The sequence below is a fragment of the Mastigoproctus giganteus genome, chromosome 10 (assembly GCF_048544385.1).
Source record: "Mastigoproctus giganteus isolate SK-2022 chromosome 10, ASM4854438v1, whole genome shotgun sequence".
NCBI lineage: Eukaryota > Metazoa > Arthropoda > Arachnida > Uropygi > Thelyphonidae > Mastigoproctus > Mastigoproctus giganteus.
The window spans coordinates 182815615-182842556 of NC_143584.1; the positions used below are offsets into that span (position 1 = coordinate 182815615).

A 26942-nucleotide genomic window follows, 5' to 3' on the forward strand; every position below is an offset into this window, starting at 1 on the left:
TTAGCCACGTATAGTCCATCTCAATAACTTTTGACTCTCCTTTCCGCAGAAAGTAATTTTGCCGAAGAAGCTGGAAATTGTGGTCATCCACCATGAAAAAGAACAGCACTGAAGACTGAATTTCATATATATGAAATACACGAAGTTGTTTGGAGAAAAACTTGGTCGATTAAGTCATCAGTATTTTATTTTAAAATGAAATTGTTAACCTGAAAAACTAATTGGACAATTGTATAGACGCTATCCTTCTGCCTCAAACAGTAAAAGTTTAATTTAAAATGACACATTGAAATATGTCATTTTTAATTAAACTATAACCCCAGGGGCTCACATTTGGTGAGTATGGGCTTGGCACACCCAGGGTCCTGAGCTGGATATCATCATTCTTCTCTTTCTTGGTTATTCCCCCCCCCCTCTCTCTCTCTGGGTAACTCAAAAATTTTTTTGGCAGGTGCAGCATAAGCCTCAAGGCTTATGCTGCACCAACCAATTCCTTCCACCATATGGCTAATAACAATAATACTGTATTTACATTTTAAATATAGGGAACTGTGAAATACGCAGGAGGGTACTGCGAAATTTTTAGCTGTACAATTTCTGGATGTGGATGGATAAAACGCTATGCCGACACGGTGATGTGGTTGCCAAATAATGACATCCGGAAAGTCTGAAGTTAGATTAGATAGAATTTATTTAGTTTATTTTTTCGTTTATATTTTCGTTTATTTATTATTACACTGGTGTGCAAAATTTAAGGACCAGTCAGATTTTCACCTGTAGCTTCTCATAGGAGTGGCCTGGATATGGGAAAAGCATACCAAAGGAACCTCGTGAGGTACAGAAATGATGAAGGAAACAACTCCCCAGAGCGTCCCATATGTGTTCAATGGGATTTAGATCGGTGGAACGGGCAAGCCAATCCATACGAACAATGTCCTCACTTTCCAAAAGCATATCAACAGCTGCAGTGCGATGGGTGGCGTTATCATCCATAAACACGAACTCTGGGCCAATGGCCCTCGGAATAGACGCACATGGGGAAGGATTACCTCAGTACAGTAGCGTGCACCGGTTACAGTACCGCCTTCCAGTATCTCGAGTTGTGTACGTCCGTCCAAGATAACACCTCCCCAGACGAGAAACCTCGACCGCCATATCGATCCCTTTCAGTGATGTTTGCAGGGATACCGTGTGTCAACCTCTCGCCAGATTAGCTGACGTCCAGAATCGCTGCTGAGACTGAATCTACTCTCATCAGTAAAGAGTACCTTAAGTAAAGATTTTGTGGTTGTAACCTTTAGAAATAGTGTTGGTCCTTAAGTTTTGCACACCACTGTATTGTTACTTTTTCTCCTTATGAGATTTTTTCCAGTCCGTGACGGTTATTGCACCAAGTGTATGGGGTGGTTGGTTGTGTCCGGTTACTAATAATAATAATTATTATTACTGTTGGTCGAGGAACTGTGACTATCTTACAGGTGTTCAGTTAGTTTGTTTGGGGATTTATTAAATGCATCGGTATCTGTGGCCATAGTGCGCCAAGGTGTTCAGTATTGTGGCTTTCTGGAGTTCCACGTAAGTGTTCTGCCCTCGTGGGTAGCACAGTTGGTGTAATCACCGTCTTCTCCACAACGAGTGAAAAAGACTTCGTTCGAATCCCGTCAATGACGCGAGGAATTTTTATGGGCCTGTTTCACAACGTGGCTAAGTTGGTTTGTCTCATGCAAGGATAGTATGTTTTTTTTCTCCTGGAAACTCTGGTTTTATGTCCAGCAAACAGCAAATCGACCAGAGAACACACGCAATTTACAGACATATTATATGCAGCACAATATGGCCTAAGTTGCTGGTGCGCTTAAAAGCCCTACAGCAACACGTAAATGTTCTCTGCGAGGCCTATTGCTTCAAGGTTGTTATGTCGATCCGGTAGGTAGCATTTCCTTCTTGTTGGTGAGGATTATGTCTTGTCTGTTCGGGATCGTCTTGTCCATTATTATGCCATGGTCTCAGTACATTTTATTAGTAGGGTCTCTAGTACGGCCTGAGGTGCCTACTTTTGTAATACGGTAAACTTTCTTTGATCAACTGGGCCCTCGTGGGTAGCACAGTTGGTAGAATAGCCGTCCTCCCCACACCGGGTGGAAAAGATCTGAGTTCGAGTCCCGGTCAATGACGTGAGGAATTTCAATTAGTCGGTCTCAGGCGAGGACAGCGTGGTTTTTTCTCCCGGAAACTCGGGTTTTTCGTCCATCAAACAAAAAATTGACCATAGAACACACGCAATTTACAGACAATATATTCGGAGCAATATGGCTTCAGTTGACGATGCTCCTTAAAAACCCTGTTACAACTTGATCAACCGGTATCTTTAGCCAAGCTTCTGATGTATTATCCTGGCAATCTTGTCTTGTCTGTGAGTGTACTTTGTCTTTGTGGTCACCTTGCATCCCGCGATGATGTGTTGGATCGTTTCTGAGGCCAGGTGACGTCGTCGACATATGTCATTTCTTACTCTGGGGCCTATGCGATGTAGTTACTGGTGTTGATTATTTTTGTTATTTATTTATTTTTATTATTTATTATTATTTATTTATTTATTATTATTAATTTTTTTTTTTTGAAACGTAATAATATTTTGTCCATTAATTTTATTATTTTTTCCTAAAATTGTTAAATATGTTAGTCCCTTGGGAACAGTTTTTTGTTTTTTTTATATATATATGTTAGTCCCATAGGAGGGCAGGATTCGCTGGTTTCCATTTTATCAGAGACGAGATTTTAAACTGCTTGTACCCAGGTTTGGGCCTCCTGGGTACGGTAACTGCTAGCATCCATTGCTATTACACTTTCTCCAGTGGAGCGGGATTCTTTGTGGTATTCACCACCGTACGTGATTATAGGAGACTGCTGCACCTATAGGACTCACGGTTTTTCCAATGGGTTCTGGAAATATTACATTTAGTTTAGTACGTGCATAGTTGGGCCCGCCTCCTCGTGGCGTGGACAGGTACTGGGAAGCAGCCTTCGTGGTGGTCGCTGCTTCCTGGTAGCAAAGCGGCCAGACCAGAAACAGCTAGACAACACACACACTACGCAAACATAACACTACACTCATTTCTGGTCATTGTACAGAGTCTTGTATACCATCACAGAGAACCATGGCGGAGATGAACTAACGTTTAGGGCCGCCTTGCGTAAGACACAACACATGTCCACATGATGTTGATTACTTGATTTTGGATGGCAAACAAATCCTTCGGTCTCTGAAAGAGCCTCCCGCTCATCAGCCATGCTTTGTAAGCCACCTTATCTTGATGAAGGTCAAGATAAGGTGGTGTCTGCTATGGGATGCCTTCTTCGCCCATCTTTTTGCCTTTATTTCTTCTGTCTGTATGAGGGCGGCCTCCTTGTTAAGGTTGAGTGGTATGTGCGGCCTGTCTGTCTTTTTTTTTTTTTTTTGCTTCTCTTTTTTTTAATGGTTTGGTTGATTGGCGATGTATGTATTTTCTTGGAAGTAATCCCGCAGTTTCTTGGTCGCCTTATTCTCTTGTTCAATGAGATCGGTCGAAATATTCGAATTATTATTACTCCTGAATTTATTTTAATTTATTTAGTTTTTTTATAATACGATAAATTATTATTATTATTTATTATTATTATTATCATTATTATTATTAGCTATATGGTGCAAGGAAGCCTGAGGCTTATGCTGCACCAGCCAAAAAAAAAAAAAAAAAAAAAAAATTCCCGAGTTACCTAGAGAGAGAGAGAAAAGTAGAAGGGAATCACCAAGAAAGAGAAGAATGTTGATATCCAGCTCAGGACCCTGGGTGTGCCAAGCCCATACTCACCAGATGTGAGCCCCCGTGGTTAAATAAATGACATACTTGTAGAGTTTTAAATGATAAGAAGGTGATAAATGATTGATTTATTTTAAATGATTGCAGATGATAAAAAATGATAAAAGGAAGTGTTTACCAAAACAGCACCATGCATGCGATGGGTAGCCGTGAGGTGGGATTTCTTTAGCAGTTCTTTTTTTCGGGGGGGGGGGGAGAGCACTGACGACATGTGTTAATTTATCGGCATGCAATTTGATAAGAAAAGATCCGCTAAGAATATTCCATATGCTGAAAAGGATCGGGGCTATATTTCAAACTTAACGCAATGTTTCTGTGAGGAGTTGGGTGTCGGGGAGGAAAGCTGTGGAATCGAAATTGGATGTAAAACCTCTTCAGGGTTTTATATCCAAACTAAAAATTTGGTGCCGATCCGATTTTTCTTTCTAGCATGAAAAGATATCGACCAGATATCGACAACAATTTTCATGTCGAATCGGAATTGATCCTAAAACCTTTCCGGGGAAGAACAGAACATTCGTGAAATGTAGGATCGATCTGACTTAATCCAATGGGTGATTGATTGTCAGAACAAACTTACATCTGCTGTTGTGGAAGTAGGTAGTTTGAGTAAATTCATGGAAGAACTAGACAAATTCTTTGAGGAGATGGAAAGTTGAGTTTTTGAAAGTTCTGAAATTTTCAGAGCATTTTGCTGATGCTCTGAAAATTTGCTTTCTTGCATCATTTGCTACTACTGATACTAATCGACCATATCAGATTAAGTGACCTTATTGATTAATAACCAAACATCCGAAACATCCACCCACTTATACAAGATGCTTTATAACGTGTGAGCCCTACTTTCAGGATCGATTTAGGTCCTGAAAACAATGAAAAAAGTTCAATATGGTTCAGATTTTGAATGGTTACGATTGAATTTTAAGAAATTGCTCTGGAGTTTTCAGTGGTAAAAAATAAGTAAGTAAGACACATACCTAGCAAAATGTTTATTAATACTTATTTTATTATTATTTTTTTTTTACCATTGAAAACTAGCTATTTTTAAGCACGTTGTAGATGACTTTCATCAACCGGTGAAATACCACCACTTTGCTTATTGGAGGCTTGAAGTGGTGAAACCCATGTTTAGTCTCTAGAGCAAAGTTTCCGGCATCCCCCACCCCCCATACTTTTCCTTCAACCCATGCACGGTACTAAGTACTATAGGTTTTGTTACCTTTCATGTTTGGGGTTTTCATAAAAAAAAAAAAAAAAAAAATGCGTAAATCGCCTTGTTTTCACCACGTCCATCTTTCGCTCCATCCGTCCGCTCTGTACTTGACTCACAATGGACGCATTTTTATGAAATTTTATATTTGGGTCTTTTAGCAAGATTTGTCGAGCCATTCCAAATTTCATTAAAATCGAACAGCTCCGCCAAAAAAAAAAAAAAATTTTCTCTCTCTATCTCCTTTTACGTAGACTATCCTTATGCTATTTATTGTAGCTGAAGCTGAATTTATTAGCGATTTACTTTTCACTTCTATTAATCACAATAAATAAATAAAAGTGAATTTAAGAGATAAAAATCGAACTCTCCTGAAATGCAACTCATTTCATATGTTAACTAACTTGGTTAAAATTCAAACAACCATTGCTCTGTAGCCGTTCAGAATGCTCACATGTTTATATGAACTTTCTTCTTCTTCCCTTCCCTTCCTTTTTTTCCCCCTCCAGTTGCAAAATCAATCCTGAAACTACGATCCACATATTACGAAACATCTTGCATACTACAGATTATTTAAAATTTTATATTAAAAAAAATATATATATATATCACAATTTTTGTTAATCGGATTTTAATGAAATTTGTGATGGATAGTGAAATATTTTGGAGAGACAAATATAAAAGTTCATCAAAATCCGTCCACTGGGACTCGAGTTTTTACATGCGGACGGACGGATGGAAGGACGAACAGAGTAAAGACAATAGGCGCGTTATATATATAATGGGGACTGGCTTAAAATTGCGCTTTTTCAGGCCCAGGAAAAGCAAATAACAACAACATAACTCGTTAATCGTTATTGTAATATTGCAATGCGTATATATTGTACATATTAAATAAGTGTTCGCTGCACAACTCAGTTAGTAGAATATAAAGGGATTACAAAATAAATTTTCATTAGAATTACAACAATTTAAGACAGCAAACTGATTAACTATTATAAGAGCCCTTAGAACCCAAAGCGCCGACCGGGCTAGCCGAGTGGGTAAAGTACCTGCCCGGCAACCCAAAGGTCGCGGGTTCGATTCTCGCCTCGGGCTTGGATCAAAGTACTGCAAAAACCTTGGGAGGTGCAATATGGCCACAGAAGCCGATGCGCCAACAACTACCAAATCAAAAAAGAACCCAAAGCCAGATCCGGTCGTCGTGCTTGTATAACAGCAAAGGAAAAATCTTCTGTTTACGTAAAGGTAACACAAAAGGAGGACACGCAAAAACGTGCTTTTGGAATAATCTTGGGGGAAGGGGAGAAAATTACTCCAACTGGATGCACCCTTGTCAGAACTTTACATGAGTTAAAACAATGTTACATTTTTGTATTTCATGGTACCGAAAGACTAAAAGGGGGAAACTATTCATTCACTGTCACAATACAGGTTGTTGACAGTTGTTCACTCAATTGCTGCTCATCTTGGAAAGAAAAAGTTGACGCTATTTTTGTTTCTTGGTTGGATGACCCTGTGTTCCCAATTTCATTTTACAAAAGAAAATTAAATCTGCAAGCACAGTGCAGTGTTTTATTTTAATTTATTTCTTCATCTCCTTAAGCAGTTTTTGTTCAAGGTTCCAATTTGGCGTTCTGTTATAGAGTAATTCTGTCGAAACTGTTGCCCCTCATATACATATTAATTAATTAAAATGAAATTAATTTTGCCATTTTCTGTAATTATGTGGGAGGGGTAGGCAGTCGCACGAATGTGACGTGCCAGTATTGTTCACGAAAAGGGGGGCGTGGAAACAAAACAACAAAATAATAATTAAATAATGTGAGTTGGGGAATTCGGCTCTGTTAGTTCGCGAGTCCCAAAAAACTATTTATCCCGTACCCAACCCTCTTCCGTGCTCTTAGAATAAAATACCCAGTTGCATACGCTTAAAGTGTGGGATTTCCCTCATTCTCAATTCTTATACTGTATTTAGCTTTCTTTCAACCGTAATTTGTGGCCTTTGGCGACCTCTTAAAATGTCTGTCCTTTCTTGGGCTACTTTGAAAACTTTTTAAAGATTTATTTCTAACTTATCCAGTTACCGCGCGCTAATAAATGAAGTGCATACAATTTGAATAACATGAAATTTGTTGTTTGTTTTCTATTACAAGTGTAAAATGGATCCCCGTTTATTTAAAATGGTTTATAAGAATTCATTTCTCATATTTTAAATACATCAATTGTCTTTTAAAGTATGTAGTTCTGTGTGTTTAATAAAATAGTTTCTCTTAAAAATGTGTTTCATTTGTTTATCGCATTATGCTGGGTAGGGAAGGGAAATCAAAGTTAAACAATTGCGTTATTTATTTTGTGAACAGCCCTGTACCGATTTTTATTTTATTTTATACATACGAGCATCCAAATGATATTCCATTCTTTTACCTGTTTCAGGTGCACTCGTCTGTCTGTTGCGTCTCTTGGTTGACTGCCAAGAGGAAAATTATATAAAAAACAAGAGAACTTGTTTGTTTGTTTTTTTAGTTAAATAATTACTGTAATAAAAGAAAAATATTCTAAAAACATGCGTAATTCCCCAAAACAGTTTCTCTATGCTAGCAGCATTATAATAATTGAAAACAGAGCTAAGAAAAATAGGTCATTGTATACTAACAACTATTAGCTGCAAAAAAAAAAAAAAAAAAAAAAAGAAAAGATATTTATTATAACGCTGACATAGCTCTTTTTTTTTTTTTTTTTTTAATAAAAGATTTTGTTTATTTGCACCGGTTGGTCACGTTGTGTGTTCGTCCTTGTATTGTTTCCTGATCATTGCACGCAGAAGAGGCACTTGCTCTCACTCCGACACACCTGATTCTGGATGAGGCAACTGCAATACTTGGCTGCCCCTTGACCGGTCACTGGTTCAGCGAGGTGACATTTTACGTCCGGACATGTAGCAAGTACACAAACCCGGATCGGTAGTAGTCGACACGCATGTGGGCCAATGGGCATGTGCCGCCAACCGTACGACTCGACTCTGGGCTAGTAGAATTGCGGTAGAACTGGAACAGACGGCCGTGGCTGATTAGAGACACATTGGATAAGAAGAGCTGTGGTGAATCTGTGTGTGTATGTATGTGTATTTAACTGAGGAAGTATGCGAGAGAAGCAGCTTGGCATGGTAAGGATCCTCTCTTTGTTGATTTGCTTTAATACTATAAGTTAGCTTGTTATAGAAGTTTGTATTTTCATAAGGATTTTTACAACTTCATGAGTTTTAATGATACTTTTGAATGAATGGAAAGTATAAGTGTGTTACAGTGCATGAGTGTTTCTTTTTCAAATTCAGCAACTTCTTGATAAAAGCAAAGGTAGATTTCAAACTTGTACCATAAAAACATTATGTAGTACAGTAAGGGATTTGTATCAGCTAGTTCAAGATTAGTTCCGATTTTTTATGAAATTAGCTCAATCTTTGAAAATCGTGAGACCATGTGCAAATTATGTTGGGGGAGGGTCCGTTCACAGAGAGAGAAAAAAAATAGTAAATTCTGTAAGAATTAAAAAATAAATAAATAAAAATAAAAATACATTAGAAGGGTGTCACAAAAGTCTTGGAGGGTTCCGTGTAACTATAACTTTTGTGTTTTGGGTATTAAATGGAGAACGGCTTTTAAAATTTGAAATTATAAATGGGGAAAAGTGTCCCTAAGAGGGGCCTCCCTTTTGCTGCAGACATTTCTGTATCCCGAAGGCATTTTCCATAATCAGGACAAATGTTGCCGCATCAGTTTTCCCAGTTTCTTCGCTGATGACGTGTTCCAATGTTTCAAAATTTCGTGGCTTATTTGCAGACCCACAGTCTTTCAAATAACCTCAAAGGAGGAAAACTGGGACTCTTAAGTCGGGCGGGCGACCTTGATGCCCAGTTAATGTCACCAAACCTGGAAATGAAGTCTGAGAAATTTTTGAAAAATCATTGCTCATTATCGATTTCTGGTTGTAAACTTCACTTTTCGTTGCATAAATCTTAAATTGTTGTTGTTTTTAGAAGCATCAGCGACTAAGGCCATATTGCTCCGTATATACTGTCTGTAAATTGCGGTTGGTCTGTGAGAAAAACCATGCTTCCCTTGCCTGAGGCCAGCTAACTGAGCCAAGTTGTTAAAAAGGCCCATAGAAATTCCTTACGTTATCGACGAGAGTTGAACTTCGGACCTTTTCCACCCGGTTTGGGAAGAACTGCGTTTCTACCAACTGTGCTATCCACGAGAGCTCTAAAATCGCGTTAGCTTATGTTAGTGTTAGATATGTACATACACTGTGCTGCCACTTTATTAGGTACACCTATCTAGTAGTGTGTTGAATCTCCTTTACCCTTCAAAACAGCTTGAATTCGTCTAGTCATGGATTGAACAAGATGCTGAAAACGTTGTGCAGGAATGGAGTATTCCTGCACAACGTGACACACTCATGTAGACATGAGTGTGTCACGCAGTTCCTTGAGATTCGACGGAGGTGTAGGCTTGGAGCGAACAGCCCTTTCCAGCTCATCCCAAAGATGTTCAATAGGATTGAGATCCGTGGACTGAGCGGGCCACTGCAGCAAAGAAAAGTCACTGTCATGTTCCTGGAACCATTCCATAGCATCCCATTTTTCTTCCAACTCATGTATTAATGATCTTGGTAAAACACCTCCCACCATTCCCAGCATGCTCCATTCAATGCCTCCTGTGGTCTTCCATCAAAAGGATGTCAGAAGGATTTTGACGAATCTTGATGCTAAGAAAGCTCCAGGTCCTGATGGTATTTCTCCACTTGTTCTCAAAACCTGTGCTTCTGAACTTACTCCTGTTCTTTGCCGCCTTTTTTCACTTTCTTGTTCCAAAGGTGTTTTTCCTTCTACTTGGAAATTTGCTCATATCCAGCCAGTTCCTAAAAAGGGTGACAAATCCCTCCCATCCAATTATCGTCCCATTGCAATTACTTCTATTCTTTCTAAAGTAATGGAGAAATCAGTTAATCGCCAACTCTTAAACTACCTAGAAACCTTCCGTCTGATCGACGATTGCCAGTATGGAATCCGTCAGTGTCGATCCACTGGTGATATTCTGGCTTATGTTACCCATTTATGGACTAATTCAATGGAAAAGTTCGGTGAAACACAAGCAGATGCTCTTGACATCTCAAAGGCTTTCGATCGTGTTTGGCATAAAGGTCCTCTAAACAAACTTCCATCTTATGGTTTGCCAACTGTTTTTTGTAATTGGTTATCCAATTTTTTTTCTGATCGCTCACTGAAGGTGATGGTAGATGGCTCTTTGTCTTTTAACTTCTCCACTAATGCCAGTGTCCCCTCCAAGGTTCAGTTCTTTCCCCCACTCTTTTCCTCTTGTATATTAATGACCTTCTTCCATTGATTGGAAATCCTATCCATAGTTTTGCCGATGATAGCACATTGCATTCCACTTTCCATTTTGAGAAACCTTGTCCTGCTCAATCAGCTTCAACTTCTCGAAAATCTGCTACCAATTCCTTAAATGTGATCTCCAGGTAATTCTCCAGTGGGGCAAAGACAACTTAGTTAATTTCAATCCTTCTAAAACTCAGTCTTGTCTTATATCTCGCAAAAAGTATTCTTCTGCACCCATGCTGATCTTTGGTGACACTCCGATTTCTAGGCAAAATTACATATATCTCTTTTGGGGATTACCCTGACTTCTAATCTCTTCTAGTCACAAGAACATTACAAATATTGCTTCCTCTGCATCTAAAAAACTTGGTTTTCTCTTTCGCTCTCTGCGATACTTTTCTTCCAAACAGCTGTTCACTCTTTACAAATCGTAAATCCGCCCCACCATGGAATATTGTTCCCACAGCTGAGGCGGTGCTCCCAAAACCTCTCTCAGGCTTCTTGATTCCGTTCAGAAGAGGGCAGTTAAGTTAATTAATGATTCATCTCTAACAGTCTCTCCACTCGCTGTCTCATAGACGTACTGTTTCTGCTGCATGCCTCTTCTACAGATATTTCCATGGGCACTGTTATTCTGAATTCGCTTCTATAATTCCCGCTCTCTCTTTCAGAACAGTCCGAACACGTGCCGCCACCAGCCAACATCCATTTACTGTCCAACTTCAAACTCACAGAACCAGCTTTTCATCTTCCTCGTTTATTCATTCAACTGCCGTTTTCTGGAAAAACCTTCCTACATACGGGCGCCTCCGTAGCCAGGTGGGAAGGAGCAGCAGTGCGTAGCACATGCTTCTTGATTTAGACCGGGGTTCGAGCCCATCACCACCAAATACGGAGGATGATGGGCATACGCAATATGCCCACAGCTAAGGGCATACGCAATATGCCCTTAGCTGCTAATGCTCCTAAAAAAAAAAAAAAAACCAAATAACCTTCCTACATACGTATTTTCTGAAAATTACAGTCTACAGAAGTTCAAGTCCAATGTCAACAAATATCTTCTTTCGTCTTCTCAACCTCCAACCCAAGCACGGTACTCAGTACTATAGGTTCTAATACCTCTCGTGTTTTGGGTTTACATGAAAAAATAGTGAATCGGGCTTTGTGCACCGGCGCATTATCCTGCTGGAAGTGACCATCTGACTGAAGATAACTGTCAACATGAACGGACGCACTTGGTCAGCAGCGATGTTTAGGTACGATGTGCCATTAAGGCATGAATCTATGGGTATCAATGGACCCAACGTGTGCCAGGAAAACATTCCCCACACCATAACACTTCCCCCACCACCTTGCACAGTAGTCGTCAGACGTGACGGGTCCATGGATTCATGTTGTTTTCGCCAAATTCTGAACCTTCCATCAACATGATGCACCAGGAACTTCGACTCGTCTGACCAAGCTACTGTTTTCCAATCCTCGATAGTCCAGTGCTGGTGTTGCTATGCCCACAGGAGGCGTACCCTCTTGTTCTTCGTTGATAACAAAGGTACGCGAGTTGGCCGTCGGCTGTTGTAGCCCATTCGCGAAAAGTGTGACTAGTGGTCCGTTGCGATATTTTGTTCTGCGCACCAAGGTTGTATTCTGACGTGATGTGCGACATTGTGGTCCGTCTGTTTGCTTGCACAATTCTAGCCATCCTCCTCTGACCTCTCTCATCAACAAGCGATTTTCTTCCACAGTAGTGCTGTTGAGAGGATGTTTTCTGTTCGTTGCACCATTCTCGATACATCCTTGAAACTGTGGTGCGTGAAAAGTTCAAGAGAACTGCCCTTTCAGAGATGCTTTGTCCAGCACGTCTTTCACCTACTACCATGCCACGTTCGAAGTCCGTTAGATCACTCCTTTTCCCCATTCTTCCTACGGTTTGTACGCTTAACTGATACTAGAAAGATTGTTTTGCCGTATTTATATCCACAACTGTGGTCATGTGACTTGCAACGTTGGGAGACAAACAGACAAACCATTTGTGTGCTCAGCAGTGGGTGTACGTAATAAAGTGGCAGCACAGTGTATAATTCATGCACAAAAAATAAACGTGCGCTAGAAAATATAACGGATGTTTCATTCACGAAGTTGAAGTAGATGGATATAATTGTACTACGTGGGCCCCAAAAAGTGTTTTTTTGCTAGGGGTTGCAAAAGTACTAACTCCGCTGTCGATCTATCTGGGTATTATCCAACGTCCTTTGAAACTGTAAAGGCAATTTTTTTTTTCCTCTGAAAAAAGTTATCGGGGTGGAATCTAAATGTTTGATTAACTAACGCAAATGATATAGCACAGATAATATAAAAATATGCTGCAAATACATGGATACTTTAACATTGTTTGTGTTATTGAGAATGTGGAATTCCTTCAATTAATAGGCACCATGAAAATAATTTAAGTATTAAAAATGTATTCTCAGTATTCGTGTTCTCATTATGAATCTGTAAATACATATTTTTCAAATCGGCCTCCAGAACAAATTGCATTGTATTGAGTTTGCGTAGAACAATAATTCATTAAACACATTCATTGAAATATCGCCTTGTTATTTGTAGGCGGTATCCTTTACTCTGGCTAATACTTCCAGATGCTCCTTCCCGCTTCAATTCGCGGGAGTCCAAGTCCTACCTTAAGAGTTGGGTTAAACAATCGTATTTTATATAATAAACCCAAGCTCACCAGTTAGCTGACTGCTAGAAGATTCCCTTCGTTAAGTACGTAATTGAGCAGATGAACAATAATTCACAAATCTATACAAATTCTTTAATGAGACATTTTTAAAACAATATATACAAAGTTTGACAATAGTTATCAAAATTCTCTGTATGGTTCCTTGCACTGTATGGCTAATAATAATAATATCATCTCATCCTAGACAGCGCTGTGGGCGAAGAACAGTAGTGGATGAACGTGGCCGTCGACGTCTGTTTCGCTCACAACCAACCGGAGAGCGATAGTGGCACAAATCACCGCTTAACTTCAACGAGGGAGTTGCCAGAAATGTCTCCGCCAAGACCACATCAGGCGATCATAATTAGCCGCAATAGGTTATGGGAACCGCCGATCCACCAGAGTCCCATTGCTAACACCAGGACATAGGACTCTACGCCTCAGCTGGGCGAAAGAACATCGGCACTGGACCTTGGATGATTGGAGATGGGTCTCCTGGTCCGATGAGTCCAATTTCCAGTTATTTGGTTATGTGGACTCCGGAGCAGACGCTTGGTGACAGCACCCATGCTGACGGCCGTTCATCACAAACAACACCGTCGATTTGCATAGCAATGCCGACACTGGACCCCGGCCGAGTGGCCTTCTCCGATGAGTCACGGTTTTTTTCTCCACTGAGTGGATGGACGGTGGCGTATTAGGCGTGAAACCTCCAAGAACAGACACCCGGACATGATTGTTGACAGAAGGCAGACTGGTGGGGGCAGCGTTTTGGTCTGGGGAATGTTTTCATGGCATGGCATGGCTTGGGTCTACTGATACCTCTGGAGGGCACCCTGAACGCAAATGGTTACCTATCGTCGCCGATCAGGTACGCCTGTACATGTTGACCGCATTCCCTGTGGGCGATGGTATCTATCAACAAGACAATGCGCTATACCATGTCGCCAGAATTGTCCGTGAGTGGTTTGAGGAGCACGACGAAGACTTCAAGCTACTCCCTTGACCACCGAATTCCTCGGATCTTAACCCAATTGAAAATCTATGGGACCGCCTCGATCGACACATCAGACGGATGGATCATCCAACAAGGAACCTGCAGAAACTCCCGGGTGCACTGCAGTCTACATGGTCACAGTTACCCGTAGCAACCTTCCGTGGGCTAATTGAGACCCTCCCACGGCGGCTGGCCTGTGGTGCATGCTGCGAAATGCGCATATTCTGGATACTAGGTAGGTGGTCATCATAATGTGACTGGACCCTGTATATCTCTATTGAGATTATCCTGATTTCTAATCTCTCTTGGAATAAGCACACTACAAATATTGCTTCCTCTGCATCTAAAAACCACTTTTGGAGCGAAAGAGAAAATAACATATTCCCACAGATCCTCAGACCAACTTGCACTCTTTTGCTCACTTTAGACCCTGGGCTTTCTATTTAGTGTCAAAAGTGGCTTTTGGGGGGGGGGGGAGTACGTGCTCTAATCCCTATGAGACAAGGCTTCTACGTACTGTAGCAGTACTTGTCTTTATTCCTGTATCATCCTACCATGCTGTTTTGAGATTTGTTGACGAGGTTCTTCTCTTTTCGGACACATAGACAGACCTGTTCTACGCTGCAGAAGATATTCGTGGGTATCTACATCCTTTTTTTCTGTTTAGACTGCTGGTTTATGATAATTTTCGTACGCGTACCTGTTGACTGATTACAGTGAATATTTTTAACTATTTCATGCCTAGAATGCCCCAGCAACACGTTTCTTACGTGGTGTTAATTGTGAAAACTTATAGTCAGTGCAGTAGCACAAAATACAGGGTTCGTGGCATATGCACAGTATTTATACTGCTGCTAGGGTGATGCAATCATGTATGGCACGTAACATCATCTAAGAGAGCTTGCTAGAGATGGATGACACAATAGCCTAATGCTATTACAAAACATATATGATATATACTAGGGTTTACAATACCGGAATCCTGGTCATTTTTTTTCCGGTTATCAAATACTGGTATTGATACAAAAAAATATCGGTTTTTGGGTACTAATATAAAAAATAATTGTTTATGATTTAATCACATAAAGGTTATAAAATCACCTTTATGTGATTTTATGATTCTATAACCACCAACCAAAGATGATAAATATATACAAAAGTATACTGCAGCAGAATTTGGCAAAATAATTTGTCATGCAATTAGATTTCAAGACTCATTGGAACAGTTTATTGTCCATGCTTGAAAGCTTTTTTGAGTTGAGATATTGTATGCAGAAAGCTTTAATTTATTTAGCTTCAAGTATTTATTTCTGTGAGGATGAATTTAATTTATTATCTGCGGCTCTATCTATATTAATACGTAGAAAGTTAGCGGTAGATGCAAAGTCCCTTTTCTCCAGTGCTACCTTTTAGTTCAACTCCACCAAGTGTTAAAGTTATTTTGGGGTTGCTGTTCCCAAGGTGTAACACCTTACATTTTGCTGAATTAAAGCATAGTTGCCACTTTTCTGACCATCCGGAAGTCTATCTAGGTCACTCTGAAGAAGCTCTGCTTGGCGGTGGTGATCATTAACTACTCTACCGATCTTTACATCACCTGCAAGTGTAGACATCACGCTCCCCATCCCTTCATGGATGTCATTTAAGATAATCAAAAACAACAGTGGTCCCAATAATGATCCTTTGGGAACCCCACTTCTTACATTAATCCAGTCTGAGGAATAACCATTTATCACAACCCTCTTCCTGGTGCCCTCAAGCCATCCTGCTATCCATCTAAGGATTTTCCCAGTGATTCGAACCTGTTCCAGCTTATAAATTAACTGCTCATCTGGGACTGAGTCAAATGCTTTGCTGAAATCTAAATAAACAATGTCGAAATTATTCCCTAAATCTTGCTCACGAGTGACCCTGTCAAAATAGCTAAACAGATTAGTTAAACACAGTTGTCCCTTTACAAAACCATGCTGCATATCCTTCAGAATTCCATTTCTATCTAAATGATCCTGAATTCCATCCTTGATCATTGCCTCCATGATTTTCTCTACCACTGAAGTTAGACTGAGGAGTCGGTAATTTCCCACTACACTCTTAGAACCGCCCTTATGTATTGGCGATACATTGGCACTTTTACAATCCAATGGAATCTCTCCTGAGTCCAGTGATGCTCTCATAATTAGCTTTAGTGGTGTAATGCACTCACTTGCCGCCTCCCTTAAAATTATAGGGTATATGCCATCAACCCAGGAGCCTTACTCACCTGTAGGCGCTAAAGTTTTTTTTTTATTAAATAATCATGTGAAATTTCAATATCATTAATTACATATTTTTCCACTTCACTCCCATATGTTCCCATTTACATAAAGGGCTTTTCTTTTGTAAATATCGATGCAAAGTAACTGTTGAGTTCATCTGCAACATCATTTGGAGGTATCTAATATTATCCCATGCAATTACATATGGGTCCGATCTGATTTGTCCTTCTCTTTCTATTCATATATGTGAAGAATTCCTTAACTGCACTCTTTGCTCTCTTCTTTATTCCTTATCCCGACTCTTTGCTCTCTGCCAGACTCAGTAAAGATACTATAGTGAAAATTATACTTCGCTTTATAAAATGTCTTTCTCCTTTAGAAAATAATGAAGAGAATTCAACCTTGGAAGACCAACATGGGACAGAACATCAGTGTTTCGCAAATTCTTTCCAAAATAAGATATTGCCCGACTCTAATGAGATTTTAAAAGATAAACTTGAGTGGGAAATTAATGAAATACTTTTTAAATATTACTTCTAAAAAAGTTCAAAGCCTAGAATATACAGATTGAGATTGTCTACGACTATCTCAGTACAATAGCATCATCCAGCATAGAATCCGAAAGGACGTTTTCTGCTGCTAATCAAATATTGTACCAGAATTAGATCCAGTTTTAAACGATAACACTATATGCTTATGTTTCTTAAGAGCTCACTTTATTCGGACAGGTAGTATGGATGCGTAAACATAACTAAACTTTGCAGTATCAATATATATTTTTTTGTTATTAAAATAACTGTATTTTTAATAATTTTTTTCAGAATATTATTGCAATAAGTTCATTTAAAACATGAATCCAAGTAATTACAGTACTTGTTTTTTCCTTACTTTATTGCACCTAATTGTCATCAAAATTTGAGAAAAATGTTTGTTTTTGGAATAGCGGTATCCCGGTTTCATAAATTAAAAATACTGAAATACCGGTATTACGATTTTGACTGACATTGTAAGCCCTAATATACACTGAGTGATCACTGAATTGTGACCACCCCTATGAAAACTGAATGCGACCCGTTGACCACGTGAGGTACAAGAGTGCGGAGTTAGTCGACCTACGTAGCATAGATAAGGTGTCTGTGGTTCAGTAGGTAGTAAAATTCCGAGCGTGATGGGTAAAAGGAAGGATTTATCAGACTTTGATAAAGGACAGATTGTGAGTGCTCGACGAGCTGGTGCCTCGATTTTCCAAACGGCTGAACTGGTCGGGTGTTAGAGAGCCTTCGTAGTTAAAGTGTACCAGGACTGGCGTCAAAATGGTCAAACAACGACCCGACAGCAAAATGCAAAGGTTGATGTTAGATGTGAGCTCCGGGTCCGACGATTCGTACAGGCGAACAGGCGCAGCACTGTTGAAGAGTTGACTACCCAATACAACATGGGCCAACCCGAAACAATATCTGGCATGACCATGCGTCGCACGCTCGCACGTATGGGCCATACCAGCAGATGACGCGTACGGCATCCTCTCCTAACCAAGGTTCATCGGCGTAAAAGACTCGCCTGGTGCAAAGAGCATGCAAGTTGGACATTAGAAGACTGGAAGAAGGTGTGCTGGTCGAATGAGTCACGTTATTTACTCCACACCGTGGATGGTCGTGTACGGATTTGGCGTCAACAACATGAGGCTGTCAACAACATGGCGACAACATCCATCATGCATGGTATCAAAAGTGCAGGCCGGTGGAGGTGGTTTTATGGTGTGGGGCATGTTTCACTGGCAGGAACTTGGACCCCTGGTGCATGTGAAACAACGTATCAGTGGTCTCCGCTATCGTCAACTGCTTGCTGACTGTGTACACCCCGCTATGTTACACTTTTTCTCGAATGGCGATGGTGTCTTCCAAGATGATAATGCGCCGAGCTATCTGGCACTTGTTGTGCAGGAATGGTTTGAGGACCACAGTTCTGACTTCCAGCATATCGATTGGCCTCCGAATTCCCTCGATATCAGTCCCATAGAGCACTTGTGGGACACTGGAATGGCATATCAGGCGTCTGGATACACCAATCACCTCCATACCTGCATTGCTGACCGCATTACACAGCTTAATTGGCCATACCTCCCGAACGCTTCCGACGTCTTGTTGAATCAATGCCACGTCGGATAGCTGCTGTACTGAGGGCAAAAGGAGGACCTACGAAGTATTTGGTAGGTGGTCATAATTCAGTGATCACTCACTGCATATTGTCAGATTTCACAGAAATTCGGTGAATTTTGCAAGTGACTCAATTTTTTGAGCACCACTGTAGGTACAGTTTCATATTCCAACAATGCCTATGCGATGTGAACATGCTTCCTTCACCTGCACGTTCACCACATCTATTACCCATCGAACATATCTTTATCGTGTTGCGCCACTTTATAATTCCTTTTGCATGGTTTTTTGTTATTTATTTTATTTTTCCAACACTGTCTGATTTTTTTTCTTTCCTAAATTGAAAACCTCAGTGAGAACAAGAATTTTTCCAACACTGATGACATTGAACATGAATAATGGCATTTGGAAAGAGTGCGTGATGCTTTCATTTCATTTAAAATAAATAAAATAAAAGTTAATTTTCTTGAAAATACTGTAATCTGAATATTTTTAAGCGTACAGGAAGTTATTTTTCTGCTTTCAAGTCTTGACAACTATCGGTATTCAAGAATTGTGGCTTTTTTAATCTTGTTGCATTTAATCTTTTTTCTGATATCCTGTCTTGCCATTTTGTTTGATCTGTAGGTGATTTAGGATTATTTACGATAAATGTGACGCATAGAGCAAAGTAAATACCTTTTAACAACTGATACAAATTCTAACCCTCTTTCAAGCGTTACATAATTTATGGCACCGTGAACAAATAGATGACGCACTCTATTGACAAAATGTGCTATTCATAAAAGACAAAATCTGTTTTTGTCTTTTGTGAATGCTAAATTCCCAGTGCGATAAAATAAAATTCCTGTTTGTGATAAAATCGTTTATTACTGCAAATTTCTTGACTTTCGTGATGCATTTACTTTTCAGGACAGTTAAGTAGTTAGTGTAATTTTTCAGTATGTCACCCAAAGTTTTGGGTGATAGCTGACCTACCCATTCAGTTTTATCACGACATGCGTCTGTGGCACTCAGCCTATCTATGCTCTGCTCGACTGATTTACTATCTAGAAAGGTATTTACGAATCATTCTCTATAATAAAATGTATAAATGCAAACTAATATTGTTTATTAGTGATGTTTTTTGTTTCCTTTTCCTAGTTGTCCCATTTCATTCCATGGTCTTATCATAACCTATATTTATTTGATCGGGACACACTTCTAACTGTGTGTTACGTGATTACGGTCTATTGTTATTTTATTGTTTTACAGGCATCCATGCACACGAACGTTCTATTTGATATCTTTACTAGCATAAATGGATGCAAAACAATGATGCGTGTGGTCACTCTACAAGATGAACATCGTGATATGGAACATCTTATGGTGCTCGTGCAAGTTGACAGATTTGAAATTGTTGACAGAAAGGGTGATCAAAGATCTGCACTTGTAGTCAGCAGACAGAAGAATTAGAACAAATGGTCTTACAATAATACACGCGAGATATCAGTGTAAGTGTGTCGCAAAGCCCGGGCAGAACTTGACCAGTTATAACAATGGGTGGTAAACATGTCTTGGCTCAAATCCAGTTTTTCTCTTGAGTGATAGCATGTTTTCGAGTCCGAAACTGCGACTCAACTTCATCAAAATTTGTTGTTTGGTTTTTTTCGAAGTACAGTAAGTCTTGTGTGTGTTTCTCAGTTAGGTAAAACTATTTTTTTTTTTTTTTTTTTTCATTTTGTTATGGACGGAGAAGAAAATTGCTTTATGTAGCGGGGGTAGAGCTACCATCCATGGAATACTTTGACTGCAGCGTACATATGCCTCCTTTCCAAAGAGGTGTGCACATTGCATTGCCGCCCCCAGCTCCAACTGGAAAGTCTAAAATACTGTTCCAGCGATTTCACGTCACCAATTTCTTTTGAAATGCGTTTGTACAAAATTTTGGCAAAATCCGATTAGTTTGCAGTAACCAAATTTTCTGCTTATACCTTCATGCTGGTAGGCTTGTTAGTAACTCTGGGAATCTTTCCTCCTGCCTGAAAGATGTAAGCATGCCAGTTCACTATATTGTGACAATCCGTATAGTTTGAAGATACTTCGTATTTGGCAGAATATTCTTTCCTGAATAAGTGCAACTCTTTGATACTGGCATGAATCTTTCTTGTCGTCAGCAGTTTTTTACACTGTAACTACTTTTTTTCAAAAAGCTTTGTGTCTTTGGCTGTATTCCTCCAAGAGAATCTTTTGAGACAGGATGACAGCTATATCAATTACCATTCTTCTGAAGCGACTCGAGTTCAAGCAGTACTGAGTTGATTGGTATCAGGAATAAAAGCTGTATAGTAATGTTTTCATTTCGAAAATAGACTCTTCGTTGCTTACAGACACGACAAGCAACTAAGGCTGTGCGGCACCAGTATATCGTGTCAGTAAACTGTGTATTCCGTGGTCGACTAGCATTTTTCTGGATGAAAAACCCGATTTTCCGGGAAAGGGGGGGGGGGATGTGAAATCCTCGCCCGAGACAAACTCGGCCACATTGTGAAAAAAGCAAGCCCATAAAAATTCCTTGCGTCGTTTATGGGATTCAAACTCGGGTTTCTCCCACCTGGGGGTAGATGACGATTGTCCACTGTGCCACATGAGAAAGCAATTTTAATGGCACCTGAGTTCGTCGCTCATTTCCGTATCATGTATTTGTCGAAATATGTTCAAGGACTGAGTTGCATGTTGTGTGGGCTGTAAAACGCAGAATCACGCGTTTTACTTAACTCACTGAGGATCGTACTCTCTCCTGAGATCGGTAAACTACAGCCTGTATTGAAGAGGATTAGAAATTCCTCCAGTTATCGAACCCAGACCTCTCCAGACGAGTAGCAGACTGTGATGTATCTTCTAATCTGCTACGGCCATAAAAAAATAATAAAAATAATCTCCCATCCTTTGTAATTTTAGAGTTAAATGGAAACGATTTAGGTATGGTGCATATGGCAGCTTCTTCTTGTCGATCGTTTTGTTCCAAAAAAGATTCGGCACTATTTTCTCCCCCTCCCTTCATTACGTATTAATACATCCCAGTTAATATTATTGGTGGTTGCAAAATATTGGGTATTCCAAGTATGGTCTAGTACACAGCGACAGATCTATCACATAACCTCAATAGCAAACACTATTTCTCTTCAAAGTGGTTAGTGTATAATCTAGTGAGCATACCGGAGTTGGTGTAAACCGTTCTGTAGTTATTTAACTTATTTATCTACTATGGGGATCGACGTTAGCAAGCTGAAATGCGGTTGCACTAAGTTAGTTCACATATCCTTCGAGAAAAAAAAAGTGGTTTTAAATCGACGTACTAAGGTATGTTTACTATTAAAATATACATATATCGTATCAAAAATTAAATTGTGATCAGCGTTTGTTTTCTGGTTCTAATTAATTTGCATAACCAGATGTGGTTCACGTAATACTGTTTGAATTTTAGCTGCATTTTTTTTCCCCTTTTTATACGAAGAAACCGATATCAAGTATATCTACAAACTTATAGTAGATACATTCTGTTATTTACTTGAGGAGCTGTTTGAAGTTGCGAACGATCTTTTTGTTAAATTTTTACTAGATTGAGGCCATAAGCCAACTTATTGCTTTCTTGTCCTCAGTACTATTTTAAATATTACTGAAAAATTACGTAATCAACTTTCAGAGCATTCGACCTTTTACACAGTTCTTTTTTTAATTTTGTTCTCAAGTTATTCGATTTTCTGGTACGATAAGCATGAGTGTTTATGCTCAGCGAAGCACAAATACGTTTAAATCTTTTTTTTTTTTTTTTTTTTTTTTTTTACTTCTCAATATTGAATTGTCTCTGCAATAATAAACAAAATATTCTATTTATTTTAACGAAACCGTACGTTTAAGGAAAATTTCTATTTTTATGATATTTCAAAAAAAGCTAAAAATCTTAAGTTTGTAAGGAAAATGAATTTAGCTAAATAGGGATCTGCGTGATATCTGTAATTTTTCCGTGTTAGTGGTCAGATCTTCAGGTCATAGCAGGAGGGAATGAGTGGGAATAGATACGCCACGTGCCAAAAAGCTGTTCTAAAAGCATGTAACTTTTATTGGTAATTATACGCCGGGCTCGATGTAGCAAAGCATGCTGTGTATTCACAGTATGCTGGGGATTGTACTAGAAAATTTTTCAAGGGTTTCAAAAACAAAGCTCTCCAAGATTTCATTTTGGGTTTAAATCGTTAAAATTAATCGTGCGTAAAAAAAAAAAAAAAAAAAAAAAAAAAAAAGAGCACCTTCCAACCCCCTTACCCCCTACTCTTTTTTTTTTTTTTTTTGGGCCAGTTCTGTTCCATATTCAGTCTAACAGACCAAATAATTCCACATATTTTCATGAACGAATTTACCGTTTCATCGTTAAGTATTTGACTGTAATGGGGACACTTTCAAATGCTGATGAGTAACAGTTTTCAATTTAAATGTCACATCTGATTTCCAAATTCACCGTGATCATTGGAAGTCTGTTTTTTTTCTAGGTGCTTGGGTCGTACAATTCAGTAATATCCGTTCTACTTTGCCCGCATCGATGAAGTATTAAATTACAGTCCTTTTTAAAAGCATCTTTCAGCGAGCGCATACTGGAACGTGATTATCAGTTTCATAAATATCTAATGGTATTCTGTACCTACAATATGCGTTGCTGTTCGTCAGTGTATGGGCCACCTGTTATTTATTGGGAGAGTTCAAGTTCCATTGGAGAAATTCCCAGTGACTTCATTTGGGGAGCCCTGTCTGATCTCAGGTGGATGGAGTAGGGTTCCCGACCATGTTCCCTGTTCGCGTTTAGATGTCGAATTCAAAGCTGTACGGCAAGGTTGGACATTCGTCGCTGGCGTCTCACAGACAGCGTGGGAATGCGGTTTTGCTCATCTCTTAAACAAGAAACAAAAATTTAATGTCTCGTAATTAATAGTATATTGAAATGAAAATTGTCTGGAATGAAAATTGTCTGGAAGATGCCCGAGAACTTAATGATATTGCATTAAATAAGAACTATGAAATAACCTACGACTGAATATTTACAAATTGAAAAAGTCGATATCTGAATGTTGTCCAATAATCTTAAAAAAAAAAAAAAAAAAAAATTAATTATAATGGATAAGCCATTTGAAATAATAAGCTAAGCAAATTCTACAAAACAAATTTAAAATATCAGAAGGTTAGGAGAGCTTTAACGTGAAAAATAAATTTCCGATTTACTAAATGCAACTATTAAACTCTCATAACAACAAATACAAATTGTATTATGCCCTGTATATGGGCACGTATCTCTTTATGGCCTTACTCCAATTCGAAATTTTTATAATAAAAATAACTGTACTGAAGTGTGTAATCATTTAATTTTATTTTAAAAGCAATATCTGCCTGGCCCTTCTGCGCTCACCCATACCCATTGAATTGTAGACAAGGGCATATATGGATAATATCCCCCCCCCCCTCAGGTAGTTAAGTACGGTAATATTCTGAAAATGGGAGTAGTGATTAGGATTGACTTTACGTGGTGATTTTGCATAATTTTTCTCTCTGAATAACCACTCTTAGGGTGTCTTCATCTTAGCGAGCAATGTCTTGCTACACGTTGGTTTAAGTGAAACCCTTCAAATTTCACCCCAGAGACTCATCTGGTGAGTATGGGCTTGGCACACCCAGGAGGGTCCTGAGCTGAATATCATCATTCTTCTCTTTCTTGATGATTCCTTTCTACTTCCCTCTCTCTCACTCACTCGGGGTAACTCGGGAATTTTCTTTGGCTGGTGCAGCATAAGCCTCAGGCTTCCTTGCACCATATGGCTAATAATAATAATTTGGAGAATCTGCAGAGCGATGTCGCTCTGAAGCTGGTTTTGTTTAAAAACACAAGAAATTCTCTAGCGAGAAACGTTTTCCGCATGCGCGCTGGACTTTTCCTCCATCCCTTCAGCAAGTGTTGATCTTGTGAAACATGCCAAAATTTAACAAAAATTTTAATGAGCGAGGCGCAGTCTCGTTCTGTTCTTTAGAGAAGAGTTGCAGACAATTTCTGGGTTGAAGTGGCAGTTGCCTGCAGACACATTGTACATAGCGCTTATTTAAATAAAATAGGCGCTATGTAAAATGTTTGTATGCATTTCTTTGTATAGACCTATTCATATGTTTTACCCGTAAAGAAATTACCGAAAAACTTAAAGGAGCAATGGGAACTTGTCAGTTTAAAATAAAATTTCGAGTTCTCTTAAATAAATGGAAGTGTTTCCGATTTTCGGACAAAAAGTCAGATCATCACTTTCAGCTTACGTTCTATTAGTCTCTGACAAGGTTTAAAAAATCGTTAAAGGCGCGAAATTTGAAACGTGTCCAAGAAAATAGATTTATGCGTACTGTGCGTATGAATAGTTTTTAAAAAAATTAAACATGTATGTTTTTATTATTATTTACTTCCATTTAAAATTTTTTTTTTTCATAATTTATTTTAAATTGTTGTGCCGGGAAGGCACTATTAAAACAGGCTTACAAATATATCTTATAGTAAAAATATGTTTATCAATAAAAATAAAGGAAAGATTGGCTATACTGTATTGTACTTAAAAAAAAAAAAAAAAAAAAAAAAAAGAGAAACTCTGTATGGGCAGGTGTTGGGAAGTAAGGTAAGAATTAAGTTTTTGGAATAAACAACTAACAAAAATCGGAGCAGAGAACTTTGAAATTTTAAAAGTGGGAAGAATAAGACGTGAAGAATATGAGTGGGTAGAAAGAATAGCCAACTTTAAAAGGGCATTTAAGGAGTGGTTAGGCAGTTTAGCATCTTAAAGTGTTTTGGGTAGGGCATCGGAATTTTGCTGTTTCGAAACTTCCTTTTGTAGTCTGTGGCTCATTCTTTACTGTAGAAAATCAAATGACCCCACTGATATTCTCCCGTATGGGAATAAAAAAAAAAAAAAAAAACAACAAAACTGTCTGGGTGATTAACTGCCAGTAAAGATCACATAGAGATATGTGATCTTGTCTAGAAATCTGAGTTCCATCGAAGATGAGCAGAAGAATCCTTTTTGCGAGATATCAGACAGGACTTAGGTAATAGATGGTGGTAGATTACTATCAACCGGTGCCATACTACCAGTTTGCTTATTGGAGGCTTGAATTGGTGGAATCCATGTTAAGTCTTCAAAATAAAGCTCCGGCTATCCCCCCCCCCCCGAAACTGAAAATTCCAGGTTCTCCTCGAGGTTGACTGGTCCATGTGGCCTAATAATTAGTTGAAACCAACCGTCGTGCCCCTCCTCTCCCCATTATTCGGGCTGTCTAGCGGTGGCAGACTTGGCCTTATGCTAGTTTCGTCACTGTGATGACAAGATGTCGCAAGTATGAGAGAGATGTGGGTTAGACACCTCTGCTTCGTATGTGCTTTCGAACTACTGTATTCGAAATCATTCGCGTGTATTTGAGCCCTGTGTGGCAGCCTAGTTGGTATGATACATCACCATCTGCCACTCGTTTGGAGATGTCTGGTTTCGATTACCGTCTTTGACTGGAGGAATTTCTAAAGTAGCTATTCGTTTGAGACTGTAGTTGGCAGAAATTAGGCGAAGGGTGTAGTGTTCCCCCATAAGTTATAACAGGTTTTTCGGCCCGTGAACACTTCTACCAACATAATGCACTCGCGGTTATTAGCGCACGCTGGGGGGCGGCTAATAGCAATATTTATTTTATTTTTTTCGATTACAGAATAGTTTAGGGCTAAAACCTCAGGTTACGTAGGGAGTTAACTGACGTACAAATTAGTGCAATTGCATCATTTCTGTACGTAGCCAACTACTTAAGTAGTTATAAATTTGCATCATTAAGTATATCTCATATTGTGAATACCTTCACAACGAGTTGACATGATATTGCACTACCTCGAATAAGTAACGCTTCACCATAGGAGAAGACTATTGTTACTTATTCTCAGCGGATACTATTGTGGGGGGGGGGGGTTATTTTATTATTATTACTTCTTATATTTTTTTATTATTATTTTAGACCTTATTTTAATCTATCCCTTAGCTATTTCTTTCCCCCTTTTCCTTGGAACCATAAAGGCTGTTGTTGTTATTTTCTTTATTCCTTTAAACAGGGGGTCCTCACTTCCCTTCCAAGACCCACAAGCTATCTGCTGCGCAGTTAATCGGCACCCTTCTTACTCACTCCTTTGTCATTAAGGTTTTTTTTTTTTTTTGTATCAGAAGATCCAAGTTGGAGGAAATACTAATTTTCTCTTATTTGTGTTATTATCTCCCCGTGCTAGAATAGTTCCCGTGACTTACAGTTAATGCTT

At 39.1% G+C, this 26942-nt stretch overlaps 1 protein-coding gene across 4 annotated transcripts in view; it reads left to right on the forward strand.

Annotated features, from left to right (window-relative positions):
- Positions 1-26942, forward strand: part of Nost (Nostrin) — a 231236-nt gene that overhangs the window by 34824 nt on the left and 169470 nt on the right. The window contains exon 1 of one of the 4 annotated variants that reach the window (XM_090384072.1): positions 8131-8236. The exons of 2 other annotated variants lie outside the window; for them this stretch is intronic. In XM_090384072.1, the coding sequence (XP_090240198.1) occupies positions 8213-8236 (24 nt within the window). In that variant the 5' untranslated portion in view covers positions 8131-8212. Of the gene's footprint in view, positions 1-8130; positions 8237-21762; positions 21938-26942 lie in introns of those variants that run through there. One more of the 4 variants, XM_090384070.1, reaches the window with a different exon arrangement.